The following is a 23,589-nucleotide window of genomic DNA, read 5'->3' as shown; positions in this document are numbered from 1 at the left end:
GCAACATGGTGACAAAACAACTTAAAAAATGTGAAACCTAAACCTGACTGTGGGGAAAAGCTTGATATAAAACTTCCTACAGCCTATTCTCCAGGGCACACTCACCTGGGGTTTGAAGTACTTTAGTTGGTTCCTTTTGCATTCAGACCCTTGCTTCAAGCTAGTTTAGTCAGCTGCATTCTTTTAAAGTCTTCTTTAGAAGTAATCAATTGTCTGACAGATTTTAGCATCACCCTTAATCCAGAACCCCAAATCCTAGGTGATAAGAGATCTTTCAACTAAACAATGGTTGGTTTTTTCCAAGAGCAATGATTTCCTCCTTCTATGTGAGCGGATTAACTTGCTTACATGGTCTATAAAGTCAGAATAAAGACACATCAAGGTCTTGCTGACTTGCCTATATGCATAATGTACAACAGACCTCATTATAAAAAGCGAATCTCCCCAAAATATGCTAGTTTTGCTGGAGGCCACAATTTTAATCACAGATTCTCCCTGGTCCTTGTGGATGGGCTTAGTCTTACTTATTTTACTTTAAGTTATAAGTACCTTTATTTAATTTATTTATTATTATGTCATGCTGAGGCTCAAACTCAGTGCCTCACACATACTAGGCAAGTGCTTCACCATAGAGCTACAATCCCAACACCTATTCTTACTTTTTTTTTTCATTTATTTATTTTTGCAGTACTGAGGATTGAACCTAGGGCCTTACACATGCTAGGAAAGCACTCTTAACAGTGATTTATACCCCCAGCCCTCATTTGTTTTTATTTTCCTAGTCCTGGAATTGACTTGCTAAAATCAGGATTATCTCACAGGGCAGTAACCGCCTGATAAGCCATGTTCTGAAAGTAAATGAAGCTAATTTATAGGTCCCTGTGTTTTCCTTAGAGCTTTGGTATCTGACACTCATCTGGACAAAGCCCAGAATTGTTTTCTGAGGAAGATCTTGCCCAAGAATGCTCCCACCACTAATCTGCATGCAGAGAGGAGTAGCCTTTTGAATGAGCACACATGCTGGTCTGTTTCCTTCATGTTCATAAAAGGTTGAAATCTTAGTCACATGTCAAATATTCAAGATTAGATTTATGAGGACATTATCTTGAACTTTCTGCTCTAAAATTCTTATAAGAAACTCATTGTAAGAAATTATATTCACAAAAAGTTGATTTAAAAAGTGTAAAGTCTAGCTACTCTGGAGGTTGAGATAGAAAGGTCCCCAGTTTAAGGCCAGCCTGGGCGACATGGTGACAAAACAACTTCAAAAATGTGAAACCTAGACCTGACTGTGGGGAAAAGCCATATGTGGCCATTATTCTGTATGTAAGTCCTGGAATTGGTGCTATTGGAGTAAAGCCAATTGGTGCTATTGGAGATATCACAAAGATGGTAACACAATAATGCTACTTAATGTACATGTAAGAACAGAACGTATGAATGAATGTACTTCATACATCATGAAGACTAAGAGGAGAACATTTTTATCAGGACTCCTTACCAGGACATTGTTTGTGTTTGTGGAATAGGCCTGTGTCTAGTAACTGTTGTTGGGATGTCAGAAACTAAGAGACAAGTTGGTGACCTGTATCTAGTGTCTGAGCACAAGTGAATGGCCTGAGTTCTGAGTATAAACTTCGCCTGTGGCTTTCTTATTTTTCCTAGCAGTCCTCCTTGGCATTTTTCATTTTGTTGAATATAATACTGGATTTTTCCATGCATCTTTTTAACAAATAAATAAAATCTGGTGAATTTAAATTTTCACTAAGTTTAAATAATTATGTCCCTTTAAATTTTATGGGCAATAGAATTTTTAAATTTTTAGGAAGACGGAAGTCTTTCTATTAATTTCTTGGTTCTTTTTAAATCAGTTGAACAAATTTGAATATACCTAAGGAGATAGAATCAGTTATTTGGTCTTTCTTGGAGCTTTATATAGATATTACCTAATGAATTCTTAGGTCAGCAGTTTGCAAGTTTCAGCTTTCATTAGCCTCAGCTGGGGAACATGTTAAAAATATGATGTTTGGGCTCTGCTCCATGGGTGTGTTATGATTAGTGGATTTGGATTGGAATCTAGACAATAGTAATTTAACATGTTCTGTGTTGTCATATTCCTCTTCCATTTTCCTTCTTCCTCACCCTAATCTCCTAGGGTGGGGAACAATGCTGTCCATACCTTGTCCCCACAGTTTTTTCTTCTATCTTTCTTCCTCTGTCCCTCTCTGGCTAATCACCATGTATTATAGGTCAACTCAAATTCTTCCCTTCTTATTTCACCCCTTATCTCAGTTTTGTGTATGAGGCTTTTGGACTTAGCTAGTGTATTATAAAAAATTCTTTAAAACTGTGACACAAACATAACCCAAACCTTCCCTGTGCAAAGAGAGCCAAGTGTTGGAAGAGCCCAGGGTGGGCCTTGTCCCAGGTACACTGGGTTGAGGCTGGAGGGATGCTCACAGCATCTCTCGGGTCTTCAGCCTGGCTGTTTCCCAAGGCCCTCATACCTCTGGACAGCAGGGAGGGGAACACTTTCCTCTTAGAGGAGAAGAGGAGTGCTAAAATGTATGATTCCAACTCTCTTCTTAATCCCAGTCACCCATGCTTTATGACAGAAGGACTTGCCATTACAGAGGGTAGATTCTGGTCTTATGCTGCAATCCTTTAAATGAAAACATGGATTAATGAGGTAATGGTTAAATGCATAGTTTTCAGACTTTTTTCCCTCACTGCAAACAGTTAAATCTTGTTTGCAACTTAATGAGATTTTAATTTGTTTGGAATGACTATTAAGATTATGATATTTTTCTAATTTTAATAGTGCAGCTTTCTAAGCAAAAATAAATATTTAATTTCATTTATAAACTCAATGGATTTCTTCCTTTGAGTACATTTTGATTTATTAATAATTAAAATGCAAGTTCTTATAGTACATTGAATTTGGGAGCAGGAATCCAATTTCTGTACATTTAATGATTTAAAATATAATTTAATTCATTGAAACAAATGGAATCTTTTCAGCTTCTTTAAAAAGAAATTACCAATTTTACTTATAGTTATATAGCTTTGTCTGAAATATAACCCAATTAAAATACTTTTATCATTATTCTGCAAGGATTCTATATTAATCATTCATTTGACTTCAAACCTTGCTACATCCATGTGTTCTCATTTGTTCCACATTCAATGAACAGTTACAGATTTCTGCTGCTGCAGTAGGCACTGGACCAAACTGGTGGGAAGGGGGAGAGGTGGAGATTGACCACGTTGCTTTGTATAAGAACATATTACCTGTAGTTAGCTGGAGAACTATTAAGATACCTGAGGATTAGTTGTGTGCATCAGAATATTGGGGTAGGAGGAAGCTTTAGGCAGGAAGCACCAGTTTCCTGTTCTTCTTGGCCAAATCTTTAGGCTAAGGGGCCATCACTGTTTTCCTTTAACCCATACTGGAGTGCCACGGAAACCTACATGGAAGACCTTCACTTATCAGGTCCCTGCAGGATTTCTCTGCATAAAGTCCTAAAAGAAAACTTCTGAGATGTCCTAAATTTAATGACAAGAGCTGGAGGATGGGGAGAGGAAGAGATAAAGGAAGTTAATCAGTTAACAGCTGAGGGTGAAACCAAGAAAAATAGTTTTTTTTTTGTGTGTGTGTGTGTGTGTGTTTCTGAATGTATGTTGAATCCCTGACTGAATTCCATCATAGCCCACTACCCTAGGGCCACTGCACCCTGGTTACATGTAAACTTTCTGAACTGTCAACCCCAAACCCATTTAGAAGCAACCATTACTTTTCCTGTGGACCACCCTTCTATTCCAGAGCTCTTCCTGTTTTCCATAATTGCACCTCTCTTATCTACAACCAATGTGGATTCCCTATAAACAATTCGTTTTCCTTCCCCAAATTTTCATGGTAGAATAAATGCCCTAAACTCTGCTCCAGCAGACATTTCCCAGCTCCTCCCTAATCCTGATGCTGGTAGTTGCAGGAATTTGATCCAAGGATTAAGCATTGGGCTACATGTAGGCCAGCTCAATAAATCCATTTATTTCAGAAAATTTTTGGTTGCAAGAGTTTTGCTTTAACAAAGTGTTCATGTACTTGGCATACGTGACTCAAAGAGTCATTATTCTTATTAAAAATGGGTAGATAAAAAGGAAAGGGCAGGGAGAAGATGATTTTTATGGAGTGCTTCTGGAAGGACTCCCATCTGCAAAGCCTGCGCTGGGTCCCTTTTTTATGCTTGCTCATCAATCAGTCGCCAGGTCTATCAAGATTGTCTTGAGGGCGGGAAATTGCTATTATGGGCTTACAAAGTTGATTTAAGATAAATCTATGACTCACAGCAAGTAGATAAATATTTACTGTCTATGTCTGCAAAACTCCCAGTAGGTAGACCAAAAATGGGAATGAGAAAGTGTGGAAATGCAACAGAGCAAATCAGGAGTTTAGGAACTTTATGTTGGCAGTGGGAAGCTCCTTGACTCCTATATTTAAGATACTGACTTTAAAAGTCTCTAAATAGTTGATTATGCTTTATCTCCAAAGTTAGGGAAACTAGGTTAAACCAAGGTGACATGATGTTATAATTTTCATGTGTCTCCCAAAGTTCATGTATTGGAAACTTAATCCCAATTGTTGGTGGTATGGGGAGATGAGGCCTTTGGGAGGTAATTAGGATTAAATGATATCTTGAGGATGGGACCCTAATGATGACATTAGTGACTTTGTAATAAGAGGAAGAGAGATCTGAGCTAGCACACTTGCTGTATCTCATCATGTGAATCTCTCTGCCATGTTATTATTATGTAGCAAGAAGGCCCTCCCTAGCAGCCAGGCACATGCTGGCGCTTTGCTTTTGGATTTCCCTGTTTATAGAACCATGAGTCAAATAAATGACTATTTTTTAAAATTAATTTCCAAGTCTCAGGTATTTTGTTATAGCAACAGAAAACAGACTAAGACATGTACGATGTAGCTTTGGTAACCTAATCAAATCCTGGGACCTATGGAAGCCACAAGAAGCCCTGGCATCTAGGAAACGCAGTGAAATTTAATGACCTAAAAACTGGTCTCAGCTAAGGCCCACTAGCTTCATCTGGAAATCAAATCTAAGCTTAGTAGCACCATGTGGAGATAACATGGAGGTAGAAGATACCAGAAAAGCAGACCTCTCAAAGAGAATACATTTACATTGGGAAGCCAAATTTTATAAGTAAATAGCGGGGAAAGGGTTTGATTTTGACAAACTAAAAATTCAAACGATTGTTTAACAAAATTTAGATTATAATCATAAATGACTTAATTATTAGAAAAAACAAACAACAAGTGAAGTGTAGAAATTTTTGGAGAGTTGAAGGAGTTAATTGTTTTCAAGGAAATTGTATGATAACACAATAGGATATTTGACTTTCTCATCACAATCATAAAGAAAGTCACATTTCAAAAACAACCCCAGGGCTCTATTGACCTTCTCATTGCTTCATTCAATCCTATGGTATTCAAATTATTGTTATTTTCTTCCTCGCTTGGTTGTCAATTATTCTGACTTTGCCAGGTCCTTGTTTCTTGGTGTTTTTGCCTGATTTAAATTCTTATTATTGACTTTTATAAATTTCTGAATCTTTTAGCAGTTGATGCAGTTTCTCTTTGTAATCAATTTATTGTTGGGACATTTGACAGAGATGTGACTGGCAAGGATGGACTCTGTTATTGTGTGGGAGAAAAGTTAAACGGGAATTAATTTTAAATCTTCAGTTTGTTATTTCGTGATATTCTTTGGTTTTGTCTTTAGCCCCCAGTATAATGGAACTGTCAATGAATACTTAGGTAAAAAGGGATTTTTAAATAAAAAAAATAAAAAACTATACTATTATGTTGGTAGTCAATAAGCAGGATCATAATACTGAAAAGAACCATTTCTTCATCCGCTTGATGATTCATGTTTGTTTGTTTATTTATTTATTTATTTTTAGTTCTCCCAGATGTCCTCTTTGTCATTGGGAATCTCATGAACTGGGAATTTATTAATCATTAATTAACAGCATTCATTCTTTTTCTAGTCTAGTAACTTCCTTGAGAATGGGCTCTGGTTGTTGTATTCTTGGAGTAGGACAGTGCATCACATGTTTTCAGCATTGGGTAACTATTATTTATATAAACAGGCAGGTATGGCTCTCAGATTTTGTGACATACATGTAACTTCCTTCCCTCATGTGATCATTCCTTATTGTTTGATTCCAGTGCTGTCCCTCCCTGGCCTGCTTAATACACCTTTTGTTAACCTCTGTCATAATGGTAAGCATAGGTTGGGAATCTCAGACTTTGAATTTTAACCTGTATGTTTCTAACCTCTACTCAAAATCACTCCACTCCACTAGTGAAATCAATAATGAATCTTACCATTGTGTCAAATCATTTGTAAAGTTAAAAACAAAATTCATTACTTAATTGAATGGAACAGTGTTCTAGTCATTCTAATGAGGAAACCATGTAAGTAGTAGCTGTCTTAGAGGTGATGTCTGTCATTTCCACTTCTTCATGAAGCATACATTCCAGTGGGGAGAGACAGTAAACAAACTAATATGTTATGCTGTCCATTAGAATATGAAAAGTACTATGGAGGAAAAATAAAACGGACAAAGGGGGTTGGTAGGGTTGAAGCAATTAGAATTTTCCATAGGGTGGTCAGAGAAGGTCCCACTGAGAGGGTGCCATATAGTGAAATCCTGAAGTAACACAGCGAACTATGTGGATTCTGAAGAGATGAGCAGAGGGAATGGCACATGCAAAAACCCTGAGGTAGAATGTGGCTAGAGCAATCTGGGAGCAGCAAAGGAGATCAGAGAAGACTTGGGGCCAGATCACGTGGGGCTTTGTAGACCATTGAGAGGATGTGAGGATTTTTTTTTTTTTTTTTTTTTTTTTAATTTTTGAGTGAGATGGGAGGGCACTGGAGGATTTTGGATAGAGAACAACAGTTCTGACTTACGTTTGAACAGGATCACTGTCCATGCTTTGTTGAGACTAGAGAGCAAGAAATACAATATGGAAGTAGGAAGGAGGCAATTGTTAATTCAGAGGAAATGATAGTGGCTTGGACCAGACGGAAGGCAGAGAAAGCTAATTTCTGCCTTTTGACACTTTTTAGTTGGATTCCTTCTTTGGCATGCCATATGTTCCTGGCTTCTTCATATTTCTTTAGGTCTAGCTCAAGTTTTCTCAGTAGGCTTTTCTTAGCTACTCCAGCCCCTGCTGATCATTTTCTGTAATTAACTTTTGCTGACTTTTGCACTTTGACCTTGTAGTATCAAGGGCAGTTTCTTTCCATGAAACTTGATTTTTATTTCTTTCTCTGGTGCAGTAGGGGCCTTTTCAAAACACAGTAGGTATTTTATAAAAAAAAATATTTTTCAGATGGCAAATGTGACTAATGCTAAGAAAAAGTGAGCATTTATTCAAACTCTTGAATTGGTTATTTTGCACTATTTTCTAGTAGAAATTAGCCCCATCCACTCACTCATTTGAAAAACACTATTTGCAGAGGATATAATATGTAAGAGAAATATGTAACAGTAGTTTGTCCTCAAAGAGCTTATCATCTGGCAAGAGAAGACATGATGATTCATAATGAGACTATAACTCATTGGGAAGTGCAGGTGAGATGAATGATATAAGAGGGCTACTGGTGACTTAGAAGTAAGAATGTTAAATTCTGACTGAATGTTCTTCAGAGCATAGTTCCTTAGCTCTTAGAGTTGGAGTAGGAGGAAAGAATGGCCTGGCTAATGCTCAGTGTGCTAAGTATTTTCAAGGGCAGCAGAAGAGAGAAGCTTGCATGGAGACAATTTGTATGGTACCACTGGAAAATCCCCATTCTGCTCTCTCTTCCAGCCCCAGAGCCACCACTCAAATGTGTGTCATCTTCACCCTTACCTGGACTATTCAACAGCTTGCTAACTCCAGGGAGCAGCTGAGTCAGGTCATGCCTGTGAGAATCCTGCCCTGCTTACTGTACCTGAATTTGGTCCCCGCCTCACTCCTTTGTTTACATACATCATGGTCCTTTAATTGTGTTATTTCCTAGATTTTGAAGGTTGTCATTGAAAAAGTGCTGTCAGGAGGGAGTAGATGGATTGACTGAAATATCAGGGTCAGAACAACCTGTTGAGATAATCTAGGTCTGAAGTGATGCAAGTTTAATTAGTCTGTTGTGGCCATGGGAATGGAAAGAGAGAATTACATTTTAAAAAATGTGTTCTCTGCACTTTAGAGTACATGATAGAATTACTAGTGTTTAAAGCTATGACCTCTAGTATTTTATGGAATAAACAATTGCATTTAAATACAGTTGTTCTTTCGTAGTAGTTTTTAACAACCAGTACTAGGAGCTTATGTTTTGTGTGAAGAATAAGCATTTAATATCTTTCAAAAGGGCTGAGTTTAAGATGAATTGATTTTGCTTCTCCCACACAAACCACCAGTATTTTTTAATAAACAAGCAGACCACGAGAAGTTGTAGATATTAAGCAAATTCTCTTCTGTCCTTCCTTCCTCCCTCCCTCTCTTCCTCCCTTTTATATAGCACAAAACTCCATGTGTATTTACTGAAAAGTAGGTTTGAATTTTTAAAAGGTAATGAAAGTATGTGACATTTTGGTTTTCATTTTCCTAATCTAGCATGACATTTAAAAATATTTCTTGAAGTCTTCTCTTCTTAATTTAATGCCATATTAATGGTATAGATTAATGCTAAAAATGACACCTATGTTATTTGATATCATTTCAGTATGGGTAGTGACAGTCTATCCTTAACCATCGAGGTTAAGGAGATAGAGATGCTGCCTTTCTTCTTCCCATCCCGGTGTCCTCTCTTCTCCTGTTACATATTAAAGGACATGTGATTTTGGAGTTGGCGTTTTTGTAGGTTCTTTTTTTTTTAAAAAAAATTTTTGTTCAGTATTAATTTTCTATTCATCTAAACAACTGACTTCCTCCCTTTTTACTAGCTTACTTCACTTTGAGGAATCTCTTTTCTCCAGCTATCTTCAGTTTGGTCACTATCCATCTGGATCCCTTCTCCTCTTCCCCACAGGTCCTTGGATTCAGTCTCCCAGGAGTCTGTCCTAAGCAATGAGGGAGAGGATAAATGTGTAGGTGGATTGATGCTGGGGGCTCCTGTGACCCAAGAGCTGCTTTGGCTTATTTTTTCCCTAGTTATTTTGATTCTGTAAGTGACCCAATATCCTTCTAGTAAATTCCCTTTCTTTAATTTATCAGGGGAGTTTTTTTTTCTTTTTTTTTTTTTTACATAAACTAATAATTCCTGAAGGATAACTATTTGTTGCAATGAATAATTTGAATCATCCTTTCATATCAAAGGTGTGTTTTTAATAACTTTTCTGGTTATATACATATAATTTGTTGAAAATTTCAGAAAAGGAGTATCAAGAGAAAAAAATATTTTCAGTTTCCTCATCTAAGACTACTGAAAAAGTGTCTTCTTAAGACAATTTAATTCTATTGTGTATATAACAGTATTTGTTGATACTTAACATTATGTTCTGGTGAACAAGTTCCCGTGTCACATGTTAAGAAATATAATATACTTCACATGGCTTCATGATATCGATAGTGTACCTATGCCATAATCTAGCTGTTCTTCCATTGTTTGAAAGTTATTTTCTTTTGACATATTGTCTGTTTGAAATAATGTTGTGATGAACATTGCTGCCTTTTGCTCTGGAAGCAAATCACTGGCTCTGAGGGCATGAGCATATCCAAGACTCCAGAGAGTTTTGTAAAATTGTCCTCTCAACACTATATGAGTTCCCATTTCCTGCATTTTCACTTGCATTCAATTATTTTTTGATTTTATTTATTTATTTTTGCATTCCATTATTATTTAAAGTTTTAAGGCACAAAAATTATGTCTTATTTTTATTTTGTTTTTGGTATACAGTTATTGATGTGCATTTTTTCTTTTGTGAATAATTTATTGCTGTCCACAAAAATGTTGAATTGAATTAAAAACCTTATTAAATTAAAAAAGCTGAAGAGTTAAATTAAATACTAATTATTTTCCTAGTTACTATAATTTGTATATTCAGTGATTTCATGCTCAATCAACATCCTAAAAGCACTGTGAAACTTAGTCTTTAAAATTAACAATTTTTGGAATTTAAGATTATTTGTCTATATCCCTTTTCCAAGTGTTTTTTTTTTAATTTTTTTTAGTTGTAGATGGACATAATATCTTTATTTTTATTTATTTATTTATTTTTAATGTCTTGCTGAGGATCGAACTGAGAGCCTCATGTGTGTGTGAGGCAAGAACTCTACCACTGAGCTAAAACCCCAGCCCCACAATATCTTTATTTTATTTTTATGTGGTGCTGAGGATCGAACCCAGTGCCTTCTATATGTGAGGCAAGCACTCTACCACTGAGCTAAAACCCCAGCCCACGTGGTTTATTTTTATGTTGCAGATCAAAATATATTATTTGGTAAAACTATGAGGAGAATAGGCTTTTTCTTACTGGTGGAAGCTTGGAGGACCTCTCTATTTATAGATCTTTTTCTATGTAAGAAGAGGAAGTGAGGGGCTAACAATCACCCGGATCTCTGTCAATTCTCATTCTGGTGGCAGATTGTATAGAAGGAATTTTTCTGGTCTTCTCAGTCATTTTACTAGCATACTTTTTTGCCAGTTAATCCAAGCAGTTGGATGGGATTATCTATGATAAACACTTAAGTATAAATGCTTTCTCTTAATAGACACAAGGGGACTCCCTTGGGGAGGGTCTTTCATGGAGAATTTGGTGATGACTTTCCTTATCTCACATGCCAACTAGCCTTGCTGGAGACAGGTCTCTGTATATGTGTGTGTGTGTGTGTGTGTGTGTGTGTGTTTTAGAGTAATTAAGCATTTTTCTTTAATTTCTTTTTTTTTTTAGTTCTTTTTTAATTATATGTAAAAGTAGAGTCAATTGTGACGTTTATATCATGGAGTATATCGTATTCTAACTAGGATCTCAGTCTTGTGGATGTACATGATGTAGAGATTCATTGTGGTATATTCATGTATGTACATAGGAAAGTTATGTCTGATTCATTCCACTGTTTTTCCTATTCCTAGCCTCCCTCCTAAGATTCTCACATCTCTGCTATGGCAAGTAAATTATGTTTTCTTTAGTGTCTCTGATTGTAAATATAGTTTCCCCCACTTTGTTCATCTCATTTATATTGAAAAAAGCACTTTGAGTTTGAGCAGGTGTGTGTGTGTGTGTGTGTGTGTATCTGTATGTATGTGTGTATTCAAAGGGTTAAAAGAGACGTTAGTTACTATTATTAGTATTATTTATTCATCTGGTCTGGCATGCATTTCTTGGTCTACAAAAATGCTCTGACATTATATTTTAGTCTTGTCCTTCAGGTGAGGTTTAGTAAATTGACATTCACCTCCAGATTCTTTAGCAAACATATTTTAAATAAAAACACTTGCTTAGAGTATTTGTCATCTGCTCCTGCCTGTATCTTCTGAACAAAACCTGCTGGTTTTAGAAATGAAGTTGTATACTGTGGCATTTTACAATTTGCTTAGTAATTAAATCTCTCTTGACCTCGGGAAGAAAAGTGATTTTGTTTTTGGTTTTGTTTAAGCAGACGTCTGTTATCAGAGAGAGCACATAGTGCAAACCTAATCATAATTAGAAGAACAAGGTTTTCGGGGGCTATTTTGTTTAAAAGCAGTGCGACATCATGTTAAATGGCATCCATTGAGAATAGGAGAGAGAACCACAGCGAAGATTTACTGTGGAAGGGCTGGATTATCTAAGGAACTTTGAAGGACCAGTTTTAGTTTATTTAATAGAGTATACACTAGTCAGTTTCTGTTACCATCATCTTTACTTCTAAAGCAGTTCAGAAGACACGGATAATTTTCTAAAGAAAAACTGGTTTTATTATTGCAGAAGGCATAGGTATGAAACCAAAGAGCAAATCAAGCATTCATAGGTTTCGTTAGGAGAAAATGTACAGCTGCTCTTTTCCTGTTTGAGTAGCACCAATTTTCACATAGGAGAGCACTGCATTGAATTAAGGTCCCTATAAACTACAATGTTAACTATAAAATTTAGAGTGCTTTGATTTTTTCCCCCTCACTTTTACATAACTTTGCAGATTACTTTTCGAATAGAGTTTGATCTTATTTGCTGTGGAAACATGAACTCTAAAAAATTACATTTTCTATAAGGGAAAAATTAAAGTTTCCAAAGCAGTTTTGATAAAAGTCCCTCCTGGTCATCTGTTCATTCTAGTGGTGTATTTCTTTTCAGGTTGAAACAACTTATGTAAAAGTAAAACATCTGAAAGAAGTTTTAAAACCATGAACTGCACCTTTTAGGGACACATTGGCATATTTTAATCAACTTTAAGGTTTCTATTGAATATTCTATTTGAATATTTGTTTATCCCTGGTCCCATATGAATCAGCTGTGCGGTCCTACCCTCTGATGAGTCTTCAAGACATATTTACTTGAATCAATTACATTAACTCAAAACTCCCCCCAAATTGTTCTTCAGTTCTGTTGATGTTTCTGGGATTCTCCTATCACCTAGATTGAAAATCCAAAAATTAATCCTAATTTCTCTGTCACTTTCATCCTTTATATCCAATCTGTCACCAAGTCTTTGGGTTCTTTCTTTGAATGATTCCTGATGGATATGGTGTCTTCTTGTCCCTAAAATCCATTCTTCTTGAGCTACAGCTGAAGGGACTGTGAAACCTAATATAGTTGATTTCTGGACTTTGGAGGCAGGGGCCTTGGTGAGTAGGAGCAGCAAGGAAAGAATATACTGTACTCCCTCTCAAGTACAGGGTCATCTGGCCCTAGGGAGGACTTGTAGTGATTTTAATATATAACATTGGTCTTTGGCATTTGTTTTCTGTTACCTATCTTCCACATCCAAGAGTCCCTCTTTCCAGCCTCTTAGAGCTACCCCAAATGAAATAATGTATTAATTCAACAATTACATCATTTGCCTACTAAAATGACAATAGTTATTTTTTAACTGTACACCTTCACCCATGATACTTCTAGTCCTTAAAACAATTTGTCATGATACGTTCAGGTCACCTCCATGTAGTAGATGAATATATTGAGTATATTGAGTCAGGGTGGAGTTTAAGTGTGTACCATATTGATTTGTGGACACAAGACTTGCAAATAACCTGGGTTCTCTATTTTGTATATAGAGATCGTCTGACTGGGTTATTTATACATATAAGTAACATATTTGTAAATCATTTAGAGTAAGTGCCATGTGAGTGTTAAAGAAGCATTCAGGTAGCCCCTGTCTTTTCATCCCTTCATCTCATTGGCCCTGACATACACAAGCCCCACAACAGCATGGTTTTTGCTTTTGAAGACTACACAGATTGAAAGTAGAAGGAAAGAAGCTGTAAGAGACCATGAGAGTTTCTGGGACATTTCAATCCTCCTGCCCTCCAGTGTTTATCTAGAAAACTCTTCCCCGCAGATGAGTGCTTTTTTCTAACAGGATTATACAGTTCCTTTAGTGAGAGATTTGGCTAAAGAAGCATCTTTATGCTGAAATGCAGAAACAGAATCCTCTGAAAGATTCAGAGCTTCTCGGTTATTCACACATCATTGACAGCTAGTTCAATGATTATTTTCTTCTTAGTCACACTGAGGGGCTTCCTGATGGCAGTGAGTTCAAAGGGAATCAGCCATTTTGAAAGCCGGGGGCATGTCCATCATTTGGATCTGTCTGCGTAGTGTAGAAGCCACCAGCCGCATGTGGTTAAAATAAGCTATCAACCATCAGAGTGAATTACTAATAGAGACCTAACCAAAATCTAGAAATTGAGCTTTGAACTTATTCTCTTATCCACTATGCTGAAGGTCATTTTAAAAGAACACTTCGGCTGTACATATATGTGTTTTTCACTTTTTTCTAGAGCAGAATAATTGTCTATAGTTCATTTATCGTGGTTTTGAGGTATCAAGGTGCTGGCCTATTTCTTTCTCTCAGGAAAGTAGTCTAGTTATGTACAGCCTGCATTTTTTATTAGACTGCAATGTGTGAGCAGTTAATTATTTATAGTTCTTGCTGAAGCTGATGTGGTACTTGACTCACTGAGTTTATAAAGAAATAATGGCTTGCTGGAATACTCTAAAATGAAAGTAGATTAGAAGTTGACCTGTATTTTAAGGCTTCACAGGTTGGAGATTGTCTAACAGTTATGGAGTATGTTGTCATAAGAAAAGAGAAGCGTTAACTTGAAGAGGGATACTGGATTTAGTACCATTAAACTGGGTAAATTGGCCTGTCCGTTCATTTTTATTTCCTTTTTACATAGGATAGCTTGCCTATCAATCCAAGTTATTTTTAATTCACGAGAGAGTACTAAAAGCATGAAGTCAACTTGATGGCAGAATTGTTCAAATAAATAGATTTGCAAGTATAGTAACCCTATCAATGGAAATAGATCCTCTTCACCTACAGTGTTTGTAAAATGGGTGGGGAAATGGGTCACATAGGGAAACCTGATCTCCCTTTTCCTCTTCTTAGACTCAACACCCAAGATTGTTAGTTGTAATGTAAATATTGCACCCAAAGGCTAACTGTTAAATGGGAGCTCCTGCTAATTCCCAAGACTCAATTAGGTTTGGCTTTAAATGAAGTAAAATACATCAGAGATGTCAACACGTACTAAGGATACTGAATAAATGTTAGTCTACAAATGCATTAGTGGATTACATGGTTCTAAAAGGGATAGAGAAAAGAGAACCACATGCCTTCTATGTAAAGCCAATAGGCTTTGGGTGACATGGTGTGAGTCCATTGACATATAGGGAAAGCACTGGGAGCCAGAATTTTGAATGTGCTGGATGAAAGTACATGTCTTGGACAGTGACAACAAGAGGTATCTAAGTCCCAACAAGAATGCCTAACAGGGAGGTCTCTGTTCCTTTAGAGGGAGGCCAAATGGGAACTAATGGAAATAGCTTATCATAATTCAGGTGGTGGAAATGTATAACTCAGTCAAAGAATCAAGATAGCAAGAGGCAGTCTCAAAAAGGAGACTCGAGATATAAGTTAAGGCCATGGAATATGTAGGAGAAAGATGCTCACCATTCCATCATTTGTTCATTTAACAGATGTTTTTCAGCACCTACTGTGTGCCAAGCATCATAGTGTGCACATACATATACAAATAAATTGCTCCTTTCCTGAAGTTTACATTCTTGTTGGGGGAAGGAGATAATAGTCAACTAAGTCAGTCATGTGGTGCATTGGGTCAGAATAATTGCTACTGAGAAAAATCGAGAGGGTTAAGTCTGGGGTGTTATAGGTTTAAATATCATGCTCCTGTGTTTAAGTGAAGAGGTGGCATCTGAGCAAGCTCCTAAAAACAATTTCAGTGGGTTACACTCATGCTAAGGAAACCGAACAAGTGCACTTATACTCAGTGGTATGTCAACTGTATTTAGCATGTGTCAGAAATTTCTGTCTTGCTGTTTTAAAATTTAATTGCAGCAGAAAATAAATAACGTGCGTGTGGGAGCTGGAAAATGAGAACAGGATGCCATTCTGCAGGTGGAGTGTTCGAGAAAGGATAGACCTAAAAGCAGTGATAAAGAAATCCCTTCCTCAACTGCTGGGTGGAAGCTGTGCTAAGTGAAATCCAGGGCCACAGGTGTGTGGTAGCCTTTGCTGCCATGTGACCTCAGTCTATGAAAGTTATTCCTGACATCATCAGTCGACAGTAGAATAATAGGTTTTATTTTGACAGCAGAAGATTATTCCATGCTCAGATTTTAGTAAATATTCTTCAAGGCTTTTATGTCTGGGAAGCTTAAACCTAATTCTTTACATTGTAGCACTAATGTTTTATGCTTGTCTATTGCAGCTTTATAGGGAGCCAACCTCAGAGAGACAGACAGGATGGCTAGCTCAGCCCGGGAGCATCTGCTTTTTGTGCGGCGTCGAAATCCCCAGATGCGGTACACACTGAGCCCAGAGAACCTGCAGAGCCTTGCAGCGCAGAGCTCGATGCCCGAGAACATGACCCTACAAAGAGCCAATAGCGACACGGACCTGGTGACTTCTGAGAGCCGCTCCAGCTTGACTGCCAGCATGTACGAGTACACACTGGGGCAAGCCCAGAACCTCATTATCTTCTGGGACATTAAAGAGGAGGTGGACCCCAGCGATTGGATTGGACTTTATCATATAGGTGAGTACAAGGAAATGGACGTGTGTGTGGTTCTGGAGCATGGGTTTTTTTTCCCTCTGTCATTATACCATTCTGTATTTTCTCCTGGAAGAAAATTCTCACACACAAATAGACACAGCACATTCTGGGAACATTCCTTCTTCAGGAGGAGAGTCAATAGTACTTTTGCTTATATGAATTTTTTGGTTACATTTCTACCAAATTAAATGCCAGAACCTGCAGATGTTATAGAGTTTTCTTTTTAAAACTTCCCATTGCCCTTCATCAGTCGTCCTAGTAAAGACGTGATTATTAATATTTATTAACACTTTTAAACTGACAGATGCCTATACTTAGATAACTGATATGAAAAATGTCTTGCATTTTCTAAAGGTTGGATTTCATTAAGAACAATCTGTGGTCTAAGGTGTTTATGTATTTCAAAATTCCTTGAATGTATCTCAGATCAATTAGGTGAATAAAGTATCCTGATGAATGACTGAGAAATAAATAGTTGCTGTTTGTTTTAATAATAGCAGTCACAGCTCTGTGTAGCTAATTTGTACCTGTTATTCATAGATGAATGACTGATGAATGAAGCATCCCAGTAAGCAAAAAGTCTGCTTTGTTCGGAAGCAAAAATCAAAACCTCCTAACTAACCAGAAAGAAAATCTAAATTCAACCCAATAATAAAATCTATATTTCTCAAAGTTGGAGAACTTGTTCTATAAATGAAGGAAATTCATTTCAAAGTTAACATCAGATCATTTATTAGAAAGAGATTGTTGCTTTTAATGTAAATTATAAGCCAGTCATCTTTCCTTTATTTTCTTAAAAAATTCTTTTTTAGCTGTAGATAGACACAATACCCTCATTTTATCTATTTTTATGTGGTGCTGAGGATCCAACCCAGTGCCTAACACATGCTGGGTGAGCACTCCATCACTGAGCCACAACCCCGGCCCCTCCTTTTTCTTTTAATAAGTATATTAGGGGGAAAACTGTTTCTTACACATGTATAAGTTCTTCTCAGACAGGGCCAATTTTGCCCCCTAGAGGACATTGGCAGTATCCAGAGACATTTTTGGTTGCCACAGCTGGGTAGGGGGATGCAAGACCCTAGGTGCTGCTAAACATCCTTTAATGTACAGGAGAGTCCCTTACAACAAAGATTTATATGGCCTCAAATATCAGAAACTCTGGTTTGATGAAAAATAACCTTGCTAAAAAGTTTTTAAAATGTTATATGCACCAAAATTTGTTTTTCTGAATTGAGAATTTTTATGTTGGTTAAAATTAAAACAGGGTTTATATTTACTTATATAACTCTTAATGATTCATATTATTCATATGCTGAATAATATGAATTCTAAATAGTAAAAAAATTGATGAATTATCATTGTTTTTTTCTCTTTTGACAATAAGAAAGGGGAAAAAAAATCTTCACTGTTCAGTATTTTCCACAGTTGCATTTAACAATATATCCAAAGTGAGGAAGATACATGATTTAAAAATTATATTTGTGTATTATTATGATCACAAAAAGTTTACAGTTCTTATGGGATTTTGAAGTAATTCCTTTGGTTTTGATGTCATTGTACTCTTTGGGCTTCATAAAACTTATTTTTTCACGTAGTTTTTTGTTTGCTTTTAAAAAATTTTTCCCATTTTATATTTTATGAATAAAAATTTTAATATAAGACTACAAATAGTGTTGTATTTTAAAAAATATATTATATATATTTCTTTGGGAAATAATCAATTTTAACTTTTCTTTCATAATTTCTTTTCTGTGTTAATAACCTTATCTGTAAATGCTAGAATCAATTAAGATATTGGCTCACATTACTTCATATTTTTTCCTGTGTCTTCTTTTTAATTCCCTACCCAACTTGTTGTATTTTCCTGTGTGAATTAATCAGGGAGGAGCTAAGGCATCCAAAGTACAATTTGTCTTATCTCTATGTAACCATGGCCACAAAATCTTAGAGTTCTTGTATTTTACTTCGTAGAGGAAGACGTATAGGTCAGGGTTGTAAGTCTCAAATTAACCCAAAGATATAGACAGGAAAGCAGAATTAAGAAATAAATCTCCGGGTTGGGATGTAGCTCAGTGGCAAAGCATCTGCCTTGCATTCGCAAAGCCCTGGGTTCAACCCCCAGTTCCAAAAAAGGAAAAAAAAAAAAAAAAAAAAGGAAATCTCCAAGTACTAACTCTTCCTCAGTTTATTTCAAGAGACTTCTGCATTTCATATAAATCATCACTACATGTGCCCCTGTATGTAACATGTCCCTGCCCTTGGCTACCTTCAAAATTTTCTCTTTATCTCCATTTTCAGTATTTTGAAGATATACTTAGGCATGGTTTTCTTTTTATTTACCTTGGTTGGATTTCTCTGAGCTTATTATAAGTTAATGCTTTTGTTGAATTTTGGGAACATTTGGTCATTATTTCTTCAATTTTTTTCCTATCCATTTTCACATTTCTGAGACTACAATTATAACTATATTCCATCATTTTATATTTTTCTACAAGGACCTGAGGCTCTACTTCATTATCCTTCAATTAATTTTTGCTTTGATATTCAAATTTCATAATTTCTGATAATCTCTCTTCAAGTTTGTTTTTCCTTTTTCATTTTCATTCTGTTATCAGTCTCTTGGGTTTTTAAATTTTAGTTATTTAGCTTTTCATTTGTAGAATTTATATTTTTTGTATAGTTTTTATTTCTTTTACATGCTAAATCATCCAGTTCATATTTTTGTTCAGTTCTTTGAATTCAATTGGATATAGCTGCTTTAAAGTCTCTGTTTTCTAAATTTCAAAATCTGGGCCATCTCAGGGTCAGATTCTGTTGATATTTCCCCCATTTTTGTCTTTGTTTGAACATCTAACTGTCTCTAATTTTACACTGGACATCTATCTTTAATTTTTCACTGTGTCGTAAAAATTCTGAGTCCTGTGGAATAATATTATTAGAAGGCAGATTTATTTCCTTGTGCTTGAGTAGGTGTGTGTTTACACCTTGTTGGGATGCATCTGTGGAAAGTCTAGTGTGTTTCCCAGCATTTCCAGCTTGGTGGAAGGCAGCCTCCAAATTTGTTGTACCCTATGGATTTTGTTAGGTCTTGATTTGGTGCTTTGTTAAGACAGGTTTAGAATAAGCCTTACCAAGACTTTCTACAAAGCCTCAGTAGTTTCTTTTTGAGTGTATGCAGTCCACACCATAGCCAAAGATCTATAGGGGATCCCATGTAGACTTTTTGAAATTTACCACTTCATAACTCTTTCCTTTCTAGTATTGAGGCCTGGGGATTCTAGTCTCTTTAGTTGACTCAAACTCTGATCTCTGCCTCCACACTTTGAAGAATTGCCATGGACCCTAGCTACCTGAAATGCACTCAGGAAATTGTCTGCTGGCTGAGATATGGGTGATCAGGAAGTCACCTCATCCGTTTCTCTTTCTTGTGGATTGCAGTCTTACGCCACCAGATATCCAGTTCCTGGTATTTGGGGGATTACATTGGGAAGGCTGATTTGTTGCTGATCACTTCCTTATGACTTGAAGCAGAAGTTCTTTCCATAGTTTTGATTTAGATGGGAAGAGTTAAGAGATCCCACTTCATTTTCCTATCTAGCTATTTCTGGAGAACTCTGATTGTTTGAGTTCTCTATGTTTGTCAGTTCTTCTCACCATATTTTCTTAAATACTTAAATCCCGAGCCAGGAGACTGAGGAGCTAGCATCCCAGATGTCTCAAGGGTCTAGGACTGACATAGAGACCAGCATTTGCAGCTAAAAGTAGTATGTTGGTAGTCTCGGGCTCATGATGTTCTTGAGTAAGCCATTGGTCTTAACAGATCTTTTATAATGAATGGCTTTAAAAGGTGCAGGTCCTTGTATAACATTAAATGTAACTTGTTTCTGTAATTATAGGGTCAGAGTAGTGTATAAAAGAAAGACTTATTAATCTGGGTCTTCAACTGAGTGAATGCATATCTGCCCTTCATAGAGATATCCATGTTCTTCCTGGAGCTAGAATGGATGGATGGGCTCTTTTAATGACTGGATTGGAGAGATAGCCTTATTTCAATTGGAAATTCATCATCCCATGTGGAGAGGAATGTGGCAGAACTGTGGTCTCTAACTGACAGCCATATCCTGCTCTTATCTCCCTGCGGTCAGAACTTTGATTTCAGGGTAGCCCCCACCCTCAGGCTCAGGAAAGGTGTAAATCTGAATGGTAATCCAGCTAGCAGTGGACATGTGACTTAGTCCTGGCCAGTGAGATATAAGGGGAAGACCCTGGCCCAACTTCTCTTCCCAGTGGAAATCCAGAGCTTTGGGAAGGGTTTTTTAAAGTTTTGCTTCTCTTGTACTTGGGACTGTAATGAAAAGATATGATATCCTGTGTTGCTGCATCCATCTGGCATCAAGGAGGTATCGGTGTGAAGGATAATAAGCTAAGGATGGTATGTTAATCAGCTTTTCATTGCTGTGACCAAAATACTTGACAAGGACAACTTAGAGGAGGAAAAGTTTATTTTGGCTTGTGGTTTCAGAGGTTTAGTCCATGGTGAGCTGACTCCATTGCTCTGGGCCTAAGGTAAGGTAGAACGTCATGTCAGAAGGGCATGGCAGAGGAATGCTACTCTGGTCATATCAGTTTGGAAACAGTGAGAGAAGGGGCCTTAGAGAAGATGAATCCTTTCAGGGCATGTCCCCAATGACCACCTCCTCTAGCCAATGCTCACTTGCTTGGAGTTAGTCCATTCAAACTGAGATGGTCTGATTTGGTTACAGCTTTCATAATGTAATCATTTCATATCCCACATCAACACAGGAGCTTTTGGGGAACACCTCACATCCAAACCATAACAGAGGGTAGAGTAGAAAGATAGAGCTTGGCCTGGAACTCTGAAGTTCATGTTATATATGGAAGAAATATTCCTCTCATTGTTTCAGTCACTGTTAGTAAGACTTTATGTACCATTATTTATTCCCAACTGAGTCTCTAGCACAGCCAGACAAAGGAAAAAGGATGACAACTGCTTCTAAAGGCAGAATGTGTGGGCTGCCGCTTCTGTAGTTCCTCATTCATGGAGAGTGCTTAGGGCTGTCTTAATACAGGTCAAACCCACTAGATTGTTTTGTTAAAAGAAGTAGGGGGGGGAATGACCCCAAGCCATGAGGGAAATTTTCAGAGGTTTAACAGGACCAACAATGTGATGGGAAGGCTCTTTGAGTGAGTGATTCATAACTTAAAAAATATTCAAAACATTTGTTTGGGTGCTATTACATAGAGTCTACTGAGGTGGCACATTTGGAGAGGGGGTGAAAGAAAAGAAGAGACCCAAGGTGAGGATGGAAAAAGATTTTGGGAGTCCAGATTCAATCATACAATTTAGGGTTTATATGGCTAAATAGGTATATGCATGATAAATCCCCCCTTTTTTTCTTTTTGTGAAATGGGGTCTCACTGTGTTGCTCAGGCTGTCCTTGAACTCCTGTGACCAGCGATCCTCCCACCTCAGCCTCCTGAACAGTACCAACAAGCCTCACTCCATAATAGATTCTTTCTAGAGCTCTGTGACATACACGTGCTGAGAATCTAGGTTTCATAACAATAGCATGTATGTCAGAAATAGCTTCAGATTTCTATACCTCTTGGTAGGAAGCAGCCGCTCCCCTTGAGTTGTGTCCTGAGAAGCTAGACTGTCTCCTAGCAACTTCTGGGTTTATTTATGGAACAGGGATATGGTCTCTATAGAAATAAATCCCAAAGGAAAAGCAATTTAGTGGGACACTGAGCTGGTGAGGCATGGCTCATTGGCACAGTGTACATTTTGATTGTTTCTCTTGGCTTACGTTCTCTTCTAAAGTGTGACTTTTGTTTTTGTTGGTCTAATTGTTAATAATGTTTTGCATTGTATAACTCAAACCAGATGACCTTCAGCCCTACAAATCTAGAGGGCAAACATATCCACCTGAATCAGAACAATAAGCATTTTAGTCATTAAGTAAGTATTTATAATATGGAAATACAAAGAAAAAACGGTGAAAATATGAAAGTACCATTTGCGGAAACTTTGAGTATGAACGCAGCTCTCAAAACATATGCTGATTATGTTCTCCCTCTGGTAAGATACAAATCCCGAGATTTCTAGAGATGATCATGTTGTAGGTGTTTTTCAGAAATCACTAGGTTTATAATTCATTGCTGGTCTCTGAAATTAGAATTGACCCTTTACAAATTTAACAGAGCTACTCATTACCTCCTCCTACACTCACTAAATAAAAAGACCTAAATACATACCTCATGCAAAACATGCAGCGTACCTAACACAAATAGCTTTTCATGAAAAATCAAATGGAACAGTTTAAAGAGGAAACAGAACATATTCAATTCATTTCAGGTTCACTAGCTGGTTCCCCTTAACCTTTGGTCTTGTGCTCATTTTATCTGTCTATTCAAAAAGAAAAATAAACACTTCAAAAGGCTTAATTTGCCATTCTTCAATTTCAGGCAACTTCAGGTACCCAACAGAAGTAGGAAAATGGGTACTATAAACATTCCAGAGTATCTACTGTGTTGTAGTGCTATCCATAGTGCTGGTCTGCAAATTGTTATTGATCTGAACTAGAAAAGATGCTTTCTCCCACTTGTAAATCAATGTACCACTTCCTTCATTGAGAAACTTGCTGTGGGGGGAAAAACATCTGATCTAAGTAATGAAGTGATTGATATTGGTATTTCATATTCTGGCTCAAGCTTCTTATATTGTCATGGACCCAAAACAAGTCATTACCAGCATTTGTCTGGAGTGCACTTAATGTATATCTCTTTGTGTCTGTGCATTGATTATATCTTCAGAGATGAATGGTACATGGCTCTATTTTGAATGTTGGCCTTTTAAAATACCATGGCTAATATATTAGGACACTCTTCATATTTCTTTGCATTTGGATGGCAAAATGAAATAGGATTGCTATAGTGAGCCAAGGTATTAAAGATTGTATATTTTATAGCTTTAAGACCCTATAGTGTAAGCTGATGTTCTATAAATAAAAATGTTCAGAGTGGTGAGATTCTAAAGTTTCTTGTGGGCAATTAAGACTGAAATTTAAGTGTTCTGTGTCCCAATTTTCATTTTTTACCTGTGCTTGTAAATGTAATACAGTGTTTCTCAATACTTAGTTATTTGCTTACAACCTTCTTGAGTTTTGCAAATTTGGATTATCAGTTGCATTGATAATATTTTTTTTAAATCATCTGATCAACATAGTACCTGTATATGGCCAAGTAAGGTGGTGCATGCCTATAATCCCAGCAATTTAGG

At 36.8% G+C, this 23,589-nt stretch overlaps 1 protein-coding gene across 5 annotated transcripts in view; it reads left to right on the top strand.

Annotated features, from left to right (window-relative positions):
* Hecw2 (HECT, C2 and WW domain containing E3 ubiquitin protein ligase 2) overlaps nt 1–23,589 on the top strand; it is a 363,407-nt gene that overhangs the window by 134,584 nt on the left and 205,234 nt on the right. For all 5 annotated transcript variants that reach the window (XR_007349418.1, XM_048808215.1, XM_048808216.1 and 2 more), the window contains exon 2: nt 15,942–16,268. Coding sequence is in view for 4 of the 5 variants with exons in the window: in XM_048808215.1 (XP_048664172.1) it covers nt 15,977–16,268 (292 nt within the window). In the remaining variant the exon portion in view is untranslated. The remainder of the gene's footprint in view (nt 1–15,941; nt 16,269–23,589) is intronic.

Source organism: Marmota marmota, unplaced genomic scaffold, assembly GCF_001458135.2.
Source record: "Marmota marmota marmota unplaced genomic scaffold, marMar, whole genome shotgun sequence".
NCBI classification, from domain to species: Eukaryota; Metazoa; Chordata; class Mammalia; order Rodentia; family Sciuridae; genus Marmota; species Marmota marmota.
The sequence above is the reverse complement of the archived record's forward strand: the minus strand, read 5'-3'. Positions and strand labels throughout refer to the sequence as shown.